Source organism: Schistocerca gregaria, chromosome 2 (assembly GCF_023897955.1).
Source record: "Schistocerca gregaria isolate iqSchGreg1 chromosome 2, iqSchGreg1.2, whole genome shotgun sequence".
In the NCBI taxonomy this organism is placed as follows: Eukaryota; Metazoa; Arthropoda; class Insecta; order Orthoptera; family Acrididae; genus Schistocerca; species Schistocerca gregaria.
The window spans coordinates 372,696,231-372,709,065 of record NC_064921.1 but is presented as its reverse complement, the minus strand read 5'-3'; the positions used below and the strand labels follow the sequence as shown (position 1 = coordinate 372,709,065).

General features: G+C 45.8%; 1 protein-coding gene across 6 annotated transcripts in view; it reads left to right on the top strand.

The window, feature by feature from the left end:
* Positions 1 to 12,835, top strand: part of LOC126319852 (espin) — a 569,186-nt gene that overhangs the window by 268,428 nt on the left and 287,923 nt on the right. Inside the window, exon 1 of one of the 6 annotated variants that reach the window (XM_049993581.1) lies at positions 2,336 to 2,475. The exons of the other annotated variants lie outside the window; for them this stretch is intronic. Within the exon in view, the coding sequence (XP_049849538.1) occupies positions 2,408 to 2,475 (68 nt within the window). The 5' untranslated portion in view covers positions 2,336 to 2,407. Of the gene's footprint in view, positions 1 to 2,335; positions 2,476 to 12,835 lie in introns of those variants that run through there. 6 annotated transcript variants of the gene reach the window in all.

Genomic DNA, 12,835 nt, shown 5'->3' with positions numbered 1-12,835 from the left:
AATGGTAGACAATGCGATAGTAATGAGTCTGGCGTCCCCTTTGCTCTTGGTTGTTATCTACACCAATGTGAATAGAACACTACGCTTACGGCGTGTCTATAACGCAATGGTTCAAATTGCTCTAAGCACTATGGGCCTTAACATCTGAGGTCATCAGTCCCCTAGACTTAGAACTACTTAAACCTAACTAACCTAAGGACAGCACACACATCCATGCCCGAGGCAGGATTGGAACCTGAGACCGTAGCAACAGCGCGGTTCCGGACTGAAGCGCCTAGAACCGCTCGGTTACAACATACGGCCCTACAATGCAATGTTATTACTAAATCACATAGTATTTCAAATCTTTGCCAGAGTGACACTGTGTAGTATTTAAGCCGCTGAACTCTCATTTCGGGCTGGTCCCGGCGGAGTTTCGAGTCCTCCCTCAGGCATGACTGTGTGTTTGTCCTTAGGATAATTTAGGTTAAGTAGTGTGTAAGCTTTGGGATTGATGACCTTAGCAGTTAAGTCTCATAAAGTTTCACACACATCTGAACATTTTGAACATCTCATTTCGGAAAGAAGGTGTTCAAAATTCCGTCCGTACAATCGGATCTAAGTTTCCGGTGGTTTTACTAAATCGCTTAAAAGAAGTCTCAGGATGATGCCTTTGAAAATGACAAGCTGGTGCCGTACGCTTACTTAGAGATACGAACTTCCGCCTCGTCTTCGGCTGTTTATGTTAGATGACTCTTATGATGTCGACAGTACATGTAAATAGAAAAATGTACCGAGTTATTCGTAAGTACCTACAGGATTTCGGAAGGTGACAGAGTGAAAACTACAAGAGATAAAGAAAAATGACACATATCAGTAGACGGAACATCTCTACAAGTTTCGATCAGGAACGTGCACCTTAGCGCAAGTGCTGGGTGCACCACTAGGGAGCGGGCTTGTCAGAATACACACAAAAATTATCGCCGCCATACTGTCGCATCGAACTAGTTCGCGCCTGCAGTTAGGAACCCAGTAAGCGATTTCCAAGACAAATTGCATTGTCTTTTCTCACAGTAGCGAAGTGAATTCAGTGCACACACCTATTAACGTCTGCCTTGTCACAAACGGTGTCCATGCGAATTAAAAACTTTGTTACATGTTATGTCCACTGATGTGTGTCTATTTTATTTAATACTGGTAATTTCCACGCACTCGTCGCGTGAAATCCCGGAGATGCGAATCTTCTTCTTCATCCTTGCCCGCTGGTGTTCCTGTAGGGCGTCGGCATTGTTATAAGGGATTTGACGATTTTAATGACGCCAGCAGTCCCCCCACCACCAAAAATGTTCAAATGTGTGTGAAATCTTATGGGACTTGATGCTAAGGTCATCAGTCCCTAAGCTTACACACTACTTAACCTAAATTATTCTAAGGACAACGACACACACCCATGCCCGAGGGAGGACTCTAACCTCCGCCGGAACCAGCTGCCCCCCCCCCCCCCCCCCCCCGGTGTTCCCCCAGTTAACGTTTCCCTCCCCAGAATTTGTCTACTCCGTCTGTCTTTGTCTAGACCAAAGCTTTTTTTGAAGTGACAGGATATTTACTAAATGTTTGCGTAACGCGTATCTGAGCCGGAACGTGGGTACCAGGCCGGTATTTGCCTAGTTGTATGTGGGAACACTGCCAAAGAGCTATATCCAATATCCCTCGTCGTTAAACCGAGAGCCTGATTCGCTCTGCGGCAGGCTCACCTTATACTATTCCAGAAGTGGCGTGTTAACAAGCTAGACGGACCCGTAGATACTTTTGGATAACCCTCCAGAATATCTGTAACATGTTCTGCATTTTTCGTTGTCCTCTGAGACATCCAAATACTCCAGTCGTTTGCGGCGTTATAAAGAAAGAAAGTAGTTTCTGTTTGGCCTTACTTGAAGGAATTTAAAACAGATAGCGTCCCATTTCGATGTTACATGAGATTTAAAGCGGCATCGAGAGGAAAGTATCTCGCTTCCAGGTATCACACAATTTTCTGGCGCGATAAACCTTAGCAGCGTAGCCGCAGAGCACTCGAGATGTTTCCCAGAAGCGCAGCCTCGCAGTCTGCACCGTTAAGGTCCGGTCGACGAGTTAACCCGAGCGCTGTCACCGGGGACGCGAAATCACGGCGAGGTCGGCGACAGGCGAGGAAGGACGCGGCGAAGCGACGGAGCGCAGCGGATGGGCGACGCGACGGCCGCTCCGCGCGGGACAATGAGGGCGGCGAGGGTGGGTGACAGGTGGGTAGGCGGTGGGGGGGGCGGGGGGGTAGAAGGGGGCAGGAGACGGGTGGATGGGCCGCGGGAGAGCGGCGCGCAGTGTGGCGGACACCTCCGCCAGGCGCGGACGCAGCTTCAGCGCGTCACCGGCTCTGCGCTGACCTCGCGCCATGGCGCTACACGTGCGCCGCTGCCGGCGGGACGCCAGGCGAGCCTGCAGTCTGCGCGCGCACTCCAGGTAGGCTAGCACACGTCCTCTGGGCGGTGCACAGTGATCCGAAGACAGGACATTCTAGCAGTTCGTACCGAGCCACGTGTTCGCTAGTAGCGTCCTTTACTGCATGTCGCAACTAAAAGTAAACGTTTCAATATCACCCACCGTAACAATATTTTTGGACAGCTCCCAACTGTGTCAATAACTGTTCAAAAAATGTTCAAATGTGTGTGAAATCTTACGGGACTTAACTCCTAAGGTCATCAATCCCTAAGCTTACACTCCACTTAACCTAAATCATCCTAAGGACAAACACACACACCCATGACCGAGGGGGGACTCGAACCTCCACCGGGACCAGCCGCACAGTCCGTGACTGCAGCGCCTTACATCGCTTGGCTAATCTCGCGCGGCTCGCATCTCTGTCAATAACTATTTAATTAGTAAAGCGCTGCACCACTTGTGTCTTTTTCACACGAAGCACCATGCGTTTCAGGAATTTATTCCCGTTTTCAAATAATGTTTTTACTGAACTCTGGGATCCATGGTTTTCACTGCAGTGGACAGCTTTGAAGGGGGGTAGGACGTCAAACGGGCCGACTTAGAGCAGGAGAGGCACCACAAGACATTTTAATTTCCATAGTCTATATAGTTTTACAAATAAATCCATAAAACTTTGTCAACACGACCAGGAAGGATTCAGGCTTCAAACTCACAGCAATATAAGTTCAAAAGCATAACAAAATATTTTTTTTTTACGTGCGAAATTTCATAATTTTTTTCACTTACTATTGGCTGCATTTGTTGCTGTAGGTACACTTTTCTTCACAAGTAAGAGAGATTTTTTGATGAATTTTGCACAGCATACAAACCGTACTTACAGGTGTATGAAACACTAGAATTTACTTAATTAATGAAAAAATGAATGAGCTGTTACATTCTAAACTTCATGTTTAGAAAAAAACTCAAATTTTATGGTTAATTATCTCAATTTTTAGCACAGTTTTTAATAGATTTGGAAAATTCTAGAGTTTCATACACCTGTAAGTATGGTTTGTGTGCTGTACAAAATTCATCGAAGAATCTCCCTTACTTATGAAGGAAAGTGTACCTATAGCAACGAATGCAGCCAATAGTAAGTGAAAAAATGGTGACATTTCACATGTAAAAATATATATATATATATTTTGTTATATTTTTGAACTTCCACTTCTATGAGCGTGAATCCTGAACCCTTCCTGGTCATGCTGACAAAGTTTTATGAATTTACTTGTAAAAGTATAGACAGGGGAAATTAAAATGTCCTGTGGTGCCTCTCCTGCTCCAAGTCGGCCAGTTTGACGTCCTACCCCCTTAATAGCCCTCCCCTGGCGTTTCCAATCAGTCATGAGGCTGCAAATGCATTCTGGGCAGCAGGATAGGGAGCACCCACTGCCGTGGATCGTGTGCTATTACAGCCTCAGAACTGTCTGAACACGCCAAACAAGCGACCATTAACTGCTCTCCACCGTAGTGGTCGCTACGCGCCACAGGGATGATCTCTCCGTGGGAGTTGCTCCGCCTCCTTTCCTTCTAGTCTTCTTTTTATGTTCACAATGTATTGTGACCCGCAACTACAGTTGTAAAATTGCTATAGACTATCATAACTAAGTACAGCCTACGGCAGTTCTCCTAATAACTTTGCTTATTTAAGATCATACCCGTGTTACCTGTACATTAGGTGTGTTGGGTACCTTTCAGGTATCTTATAACGAACCTTTTTTATGCATGCACTCAGTGTCTTACTAGATTCCACTAAAAACCAAAGCGGCGAACCACATAGAAACTAAATCAGGATTTAAAAAGGGATGGGTAAGCTATGGGACATTTTTGTTCTACATAGTTGTCCTCCTGTATGTTACTTAAAAATAAACAGTTTTATAGCAAAATTGAAACTGTCAATGTCTAATTCAGTTTTTATTAAAAAATTGTTCAATTGTAACGTGAAACTGAGGAACGCTGTAGTAAAAATAAAGAAAACAGTACAGATATACCATACATTGGCGAAAAACGCAACGTCTTCAACAGAAGGGTAAAATTAAAAAGCTGGAAAAAAATATCAAACATTGCTTCAATACTTCGTCGAACCTATAGAAATTAAAATTCTATGATTCATAAACAAATTTTGCATTTACCAAAAACAACAGGAAGCACTTGCCTTTGATAACGAAGAACGTGCTACTGAGTACAAAATAACAACAATACTTTTGTATAGTTGCGTTTCCGCATGTAAACTGTACTTGCATCAAAAGTAATTCCTTTGGTTGCATAAAAGGGCAAGATTTATGCGATAAATTAATTTGTATGACCTGTAAACTTACTGTAAGGATATGGAATACACTGTAGTGCGATTCTAATTATGTGCAAAACAGCCAACCAAACAACGAGAAAACAAAGAGAAATCGTCGGTTCTGTTTCCCTTTCACATTCATTTATGTTTCTTTCCCTACCAATGCTACCAATAGTGCCAGAAATTTTACCAAACACTACGGCATCAGCTTATCGAAATTACCCGTAGTTTTGGTAGAGCGCAACTCTTCACACAACACGTAGTTCACGGTGTTTGTTTGCGTTAGCGTTGTTTAAACGTGGACTTCGCTTTCAGTACCAATTAAAAATCCCTCAACACTTGAAAATGGCAATAAATTACGGTAACCCGTCGTTCCACGCATGAAGAATCGTAACGGGTGCAGTACTATATTATTTGAATAACTGAGTTAACTTTTCAGAAAGCTTCACTACCTTTCAACACATATTAATCAGGACGCATTTCGGGAGATGTGCGCCAACTTCTGGTGGCTACTTTGGATTTCAGTTTTAAAATGGCTCTGAGCACTTTTGGACTTAACATCTGAGGTCATCAGTCCCCTAGAACTTAGAACTACTTAAACCTAAGGACATCACACACATCCATGCCCGAGGCAGGATTCGAACCTGCGACTGTAGCAGTTGCGCGTTTCTGGGTGAAGCGCCTAGAGCCGCTCGGCCCCAACGGCCGGCTTTCAGTTTTAGTTCAGCAGCACTTCACTTAGAGAATCAACGATACCGAATTTTATCAAAGTATGAACATGTCTTGACAGATGAATATTTGTGTCACACCAGGACTCTAACCCGAATTCCTTGCTTTTCGCGAGCAATCACCTTAGCTCTTTTTTTATTTAATTCTTTTATTTCTTCGATGTTTTTTTTGTAGATTTTTCTTTTCATAGTTAATTTGATCACTTCGAATGTGCACTCACTACTGTAGTAAAATAATTCTTAAGAAATTTGTCTAAATCATTTTTTGTACTTCATGGCCCTGAAATTTGTGATCCCCTTACATAAGGTATAACTGGTAGCTCTCAAATGCGGGTGCTTCATGTGTTTATCTCTTCTGCAGATAGATTGCATTAAGGGCGTTCAGCAAAAACTAATGCATTATCTTTTTTTGTAAAAATTTGCAATCAGTGGTTACAACACAGATTTTACTGTCTGTCCAGATTACATATATTTGTAATGTTATGACCGGTCTCTGTTCGATCAAACTGTCTTCAAATCTGAGTACCAAAACTACGACAGGGCATGCATATTGCTAATAGAAGTTGACGCATTACTCTTGTAACCGACGTACTCAGACGTTCAAATAGTTTTTTTAGAGCATAAACTGGTGATAACATTAAAAATACATTGCCCTGCAAAATTTAAGGACAAGATAGATGAAATAACATAATACATTAATATTACGGTAGAAATGAATGAAAGTGCGGGAACGTGTCGTCAGACGTGTTCCAATCGTGCACGGAAAACTGGACGTCATACGGTGTAGGGTCAGCGTGGCTTAAGCGCCAAATGGGTATGGCCCCACAACACGAGGCACTTGAAGGAATGGGAAAAGGTTTTGCGCCAGTCAGCGAGCAGTTACAGCGCTCTGTGGTGGTGTTCCTGATTACAAAATGATCCGGAGATAACAACTGGATGACTTCACATGGGGAAGAATCATCGGGAAACGGGGAGGAGGCCGGGGTGTGGCAAGTGTAGCCCAATAGTTTGGTATTGCTCACAGCATTGTTAAATCTACGTGGAGAGCGTTCCGAACCACAGCCACTGCTGCACGAATGAGATGAGGAGGTCGGCCAAAGGAGATGAGGTGGTCGATCACGGTCAACTACAGCAGCAGGTGACCGCCACATTGAACGCCGGGTAAGTAGGGACCCACGTCAAACAGCGGCTGCAATTTAAGCCACGTTTAACACTACTGAAAGGCACGCAGTCCTACGTTCCACAGCGACCCGGTAACAATACGGGAATGGTTTCTTTGCCCGACGACCAGTACATTGTGTTCTGTAGACATCCACTCATCGGCAGCTGCATTTTCGACTGTGTTGAGAGCATAGTTACTGGCCCAACGAGGAGTAAAATGTTTAAAATGGTGGTGATAGGGAAGTCACCCGGTCACCCCTTGAAAGTAATCGTGCCAATCCGTTAATAATCATGCCGACCCTGCACTGATGTGGTACAAAGGCACGAAAAAAAGAAAAATGTTATATATTACCAAGTACTTTCTTCTTGCATGTAGTCCGCCCCGATAGCTGACATGCCGTCCTACGGGGCCGGGTTCGATTCCCGGCTGGGTCGGGGATTTTCTCCGCTCGGGGACTGGGTGTTGTGTTGTCTTCTTCATCATTTCATCCCCATTCGGCCTCGCAGGTCGCCCAATGAGGCGTCGAATGTAATGAGACCTGCACCAAGGCGGCCGGACCTGCCACGCAAGGGGTCTCCCGGCCAGTGACGCCAAACGCTCATTTCCATTTTCTTGCACGCACCACTTAATTTCAAACAGTAATTCGTATAGCATCAGGCGTAGTATAGACCATTTATGTGATTTTCCACTCACGTCAAATGAAAAGTGCACCTCTTATATCAACAGAACGTATACAGTCAATCTCTTCTTGTTGCTTATTGCCTTCCCCATTTGAGGACGGGCAAGCAACAGCGGAATGGTTGCTCTTCAGAACTACAAACTCTATGCGGCAGCTGAATGCGCTAAAGTAGTTAAGTGGGACAGGGTAAAACAGTAACATAAGACAAACATTGATTTTTACTTGGTGGTTTATTTTGACATGGCGATGCCGAAGTAGAAGTTGACAGTTGATAAGATGAAACTCGCTTTGCAAGTAATATCGATGCCGTTATTGGTCCTGTTCAGGCCCCTGGAGTGACGCAGTAGTGCAGGACTGTACATGACAAAAAATCGAGCGAGAGTGCGGAACAGGCACACAGGGAAGAGCATCACCAGAGAGGGTGACGAGTGTAATGCCTCGACAGTGATAATGGGTCATAACAAGCAACCTTCACCTAGCAACGCATGATTTAGCAGCGCCGCGCGCCGGCAGGAAGGTAAACATACAACCTGCCATCCGATTGGGCGCGGCACCAGCTCTGTTTTGAATTTATTTGTGACATCAAGATAAAAGAGAGGTGGGGGGTTAAAAGAGAGGTGAGGTTTATGCTTCATGACCTTTATTTGTAAACAGATACAAAAACTGCTCGAAATTACTCCCACGTGTTTAAATGCAACGGCGCCTGAGTGTTGTCGCACTCTTTCAGGCGCCCCAGGCAAAACAGGGGCTGCCAAAATTCGCGGTATCAACGCTCCATCCATCTCGGCAGGTGCTCCGTAAAGAACAGAAAACAGGTGTCTCACATGAAATCAAGTCGGGTTAACGTGCACGCCATGCCACCGGCCCACAGCGCCCTATCCAGTTCGCGTCAAACGTCTCACCCGCTGCTGCAACTGATTTAGCACCGCATGACCGAAGTGCGCCGATACACCATCACGTTGGTTCCACATGCGCTCTCGCACATTGAGTGAGATGTGTCCCGGCGACGCTGACATTGTTTCTCTTAAAACACTTACCTGTTTGTACTCAGTATTTAGGGAAGCATCTATCGAACAACCAATTTATTGCTTACCAAACCACCCAAAAGTTGACGGCGAAGCGCTCTTTCTGACCATGAACACAGGCGGCATGCGGATTTTCCCGTGCCCATGTGCGGTGACTGTGGTTGCTGAACACACCTTCGCCTGTAAAGGATGCCTCATCCATAAAAAACAGAAAAACAGTGGGGGAATTCACGTTGAATGCAACACTTGTGCAAAATCCACTGATGGAAATCAATGCGAAGGGCAAAATTTTGTAAATTAAGGGCTTGGACTTTGTAATGCGTTACGGGTGCAAATCATCATCTACGAGGACATTAGAGCCGGAACGCAAATTACTACAGGGCATGTATGGATAAGGAAATCAGCTGCGTTCTTTTGAAAGGAACCATCCCAGAATTTTTCTTGATTTAAGGAGGCCACAGGAAACCTAAATCTCGACAGCCGTGTGTACTGAACTCCGCTTCTCAGGGACGCGACACCACTTCCTGATTACTTCTTTTGTCTGTTTCTATCAGAAAATTCCTATTCTGTGTGCAGAATGGGATTGGTAGTCTGCTCCAACAAAACTTTGTTATTTATAGAACAGAGTGGTTGACGGTAAATGGGACATTTTAATTTGATTATTATGAGCTATAGTTTGTATTTACATCAACATAACGTATAGATAACTTTTCTACTTCTATTACCGTTGCCGACATTTCACAAATGGCTCCCATCAATTTCGATGCATTGCTCAAGATGTTCACGAAAGCTTCCCATCCCGTTCTCAATCATTTCTTGAGAAATGGTCTCTATCTCTTCCTGGGCTTTCAGTTCATCAGTATTGTAGAGTTGCCGTGAAGAACTTTGTTCTCGAGATAACTCATTAGAAAACAACAAGGGTTTGAAAGATCAGGTGATCGCGTCGGCCATGTCACCGAATCGTGTGGATAATCGATGTGGAAAGTGGCGTCTCAGTGTAGTAACGGAATGACGGGCCATACGGGCTGTAGTCCTATACTTGCTGAAACTACATTGCGCTTAGACAGCAATGTCCATGCAGCTGTGAAGTGAAGAAATTGGTGACTATGGCCACAACCACTCGGAACTGGCACATACTGGCCGGCTGTTACTGTCTTCCAAAAAATGAGAACCAATAATTTCAATGGACTTTCCAACAGCATACAAGATCACGACCTTTGGACTACCAGCATCTTTCCATGAAAGACCTGCGGGCTTGTTGTGTGTGAGCAGTATTTGAGATTTTATTTATTGACAAACTCGTTTAGATGTAAGTTTACTTCACCAGACATCACAAGATTTGTCAGAAATGTGTCACACTGCAAATTTATGTTCAGTAACGTTGTGTAGAAATTGTGCCTACTCGCTTTGCCTGCCGGCAGTAAATGAGGAGCCACAAGTATAAAAATCTGAATTCTGTTTCATAATCGTCTGCAAAGACGTGCGGTGGATTTGTGACTTTCTAGAAGGCCGACGGACCGCTGTGGGCTCTGTTGCAGATCTGCACGAACTCGTCGGATGTTTTCCGGCGTGCGATCTGCGATTTCAGGTCCCTTATGTTTCACACTGAGTACCGATCCCGTCTCACGCCATTGTCTTAACCACCAGAATATCGCCCTTCTGCCTGTAAAGCGGGAATGGCGGTTTCTTCTATTGTGAATTGTGCCTTGGACTGCCGCAACGCTCTAGACACAACAGGTCACCTCCTCTTCCTCGAAACGTAAGTACACTCGCCAACATTCTATACCAAGTGGAATACTATACGGGGTGTCTCAGACATTTTGGATCAAATTGAAAGGAGTGATAGTGGGTCTATAAGCGATTACATTGAGATAAGGAACGAATGGTCGAAAATGCGTATTTATTTTGTTATGGACACGCACTGCGCATACCGCGTAACAACGTAGCTTGCAGTAATTGTTCAGTGTGACTGTCTGTCTCAGTACACGTATGGCAATGGCACATGCACATCTGCCTCAGGCAGTTCCAGTGCATGCAATTCCGCTGAACAATCAGAAAGATCACGAGTATCTTTTGTGGACTGGAACAGGTAGCGGGAGATAAACAGTGTGCTAAAAGGACAGAATGTCTACAACTTAGCTCACAGCACGTGTATTGTGTGATGATCGTACCGGCGCTTTAATCTGTGCCTCTCGAGCCCCACTTATGCCTGATGCCAGTTGTCTATTGCATCAGACAGCCCGTGATGAGTCCATAGTGATATGTGTTACTGTGTACAGTGCAAGACGCATATTTCAAAGATAGAACGTTACTCATCACGAGAGATGGCAGTCATGTATTTAATGTACGTTGAGCAAGATGAAGTGCCCGTAAAGCAGCACGAATGTATATATAAGTATTTCCCGACAGGCGTCATCATAAAAGAAAGACATTTATCTCCGAGAATACCACTTTACGAGAGACGGGATCATTCACACCACAGAGAACCGGCCCAGGTTCTTGCCAAAGACATCAGACTTTGACGAGATGGTGTTAGATCGTGTAGCTGACCAGCCAGCAATAAGCACCAATCAACTTGCCAGTGAAACGGAAGGATACAGCGTGGAGAATACTGGTAGAACAGGCATTACACTATTATCACGAAGAACGCATGCAAGGCCGGGGAGCGACGGATTTTGAGCCCCACGTTCACTTCCGTCAATGAATTATTCACCGCATGCGGTGGTGCCGGATCTAATTTATTTTGTGCTGTTCACGGATGAGGACTCATTCACCCATGATTATGTTTTCAGCAGCCGTAACAACCACGTGTGAAGTGAGTTCAATCCTTATTCCACCCATATCGGTGGCCACCAACGACGATTCTTCGTCAATGTATGAGCGGACATTGTGCAAGATCACCTAATAGGACCGTATTTGCTGCCTCCGTCTGGTCCACGTGACATGGTGTCCCTGCGAGATGTACTGCCACAGTTCTTGGAGATTGTAACCCTTGTTGTCTGCGAAAGGACGTGGCTTTAACGCGAAGGTGCTGCAGCCCACTTCGATGTTAATGTCCACGAGCGCCTGAACAACATGTACCCTTATATTTGGACTGGAAGGAGAGGTCCTGCCCATGGCCAGTACGACCGCCGGATCTCACACTTCTGCACTTTATCCTCAGGGCTTACGTCAAGAAGTTGGCGTATGAAACTCCCGCAGAAACAAATGAAACCTGCTTTCTCGGGCCCAACCTGCCTGTTCAAATGGCTCTGAGCGCTATGGGGCTTAACTACTGAGGTCATCAGTCCGCTAGAACTTAGAACTACTTAAACCTAACTAACATAAGGACATCACACACATCCACGCCCGAGCCAGGATTCGAATCTGCGACCAGAGCGGTCACGTGGTTCCAGACTGTAGCGCCTAGAACCGCTCGGCCACTACGGCCGGAAACCTGCCTGTCTCCTGTACAACACACACCAGGAATCTTCGAGAAGGTGCGGCAGAGCATCGTGCGCCGTTGCCATGCATACACTGAGTTTGGCGATCGTCACTTTGAACGGTTACTGTAGGCTATGTTGTTTGTTATGCGGCGTAAGCTGCTTATGCCCACAACAGATTAAAAATGCATTTCCGACCATTGGTTCCCTATTTCATTATAATCGGTTGTGGACCTATTATTACCTGTTTCAGTTTGACCCTAAGGGCCTGGACACCCTGTATAGGTCCGATTAGATGCCGCGGTCAAGACTTTTTGATGCAATAACAACTGCGTCGAAGCCCTTGCACGAGGAAGACCACTGGAGGAATGCTGAAAACATGAGTGCGAAGGAATCGTGCAGTGTGGACGGCGCGCCGGTCCCGTGCGAACCGTCAGAGCTGCGAGCGGATACACCAGCGGAGGAGTCAGGGGCAGCGGTAGCTGGAGACGGAGGCGGCGCCGGCGGTGACTTTCCGCGGAGAAATCTGTGCCAACAGCTGCCGAGCGGCACACCGGCCGTCCCGTTCCCAGCCCGCCTCGCTGCCTGAGCACGACTCCCGCCGTCCCCAGCTCCTCTGCGCTCTCCTCACTTACTGTCGCCGTGCGCCCGTCATCGCAACTACACACTGTTCATCCTAAGCCTAACAAGAAAGTAAACAGTGCTCCCTCTACTCCCGCGGAACGTGTAGGGGGGGGGGGGGGGGGGGGGGCGGGGGACAAAAATGCGGAAACACCAGAATCCCAACACATGATGTAGGAAGACTAATGGCATTCAAAACAGCCGCACCAGTGTGGATAGATACAGGTACTGTATTGTTTTCAAGGTAACCTTACACCATTCTTCCACAAAATCGAGGCAGCCTCAAACAATAATGATGGATACATACTAAGATAATGCAGCTCATTAGAATGAAATTACAATGAAATGAACACCCTTAGCTGCTTACAGGCGTTGACATACGTCAACGGGGACAGATGAAAATGTGTGTCCTGACCGG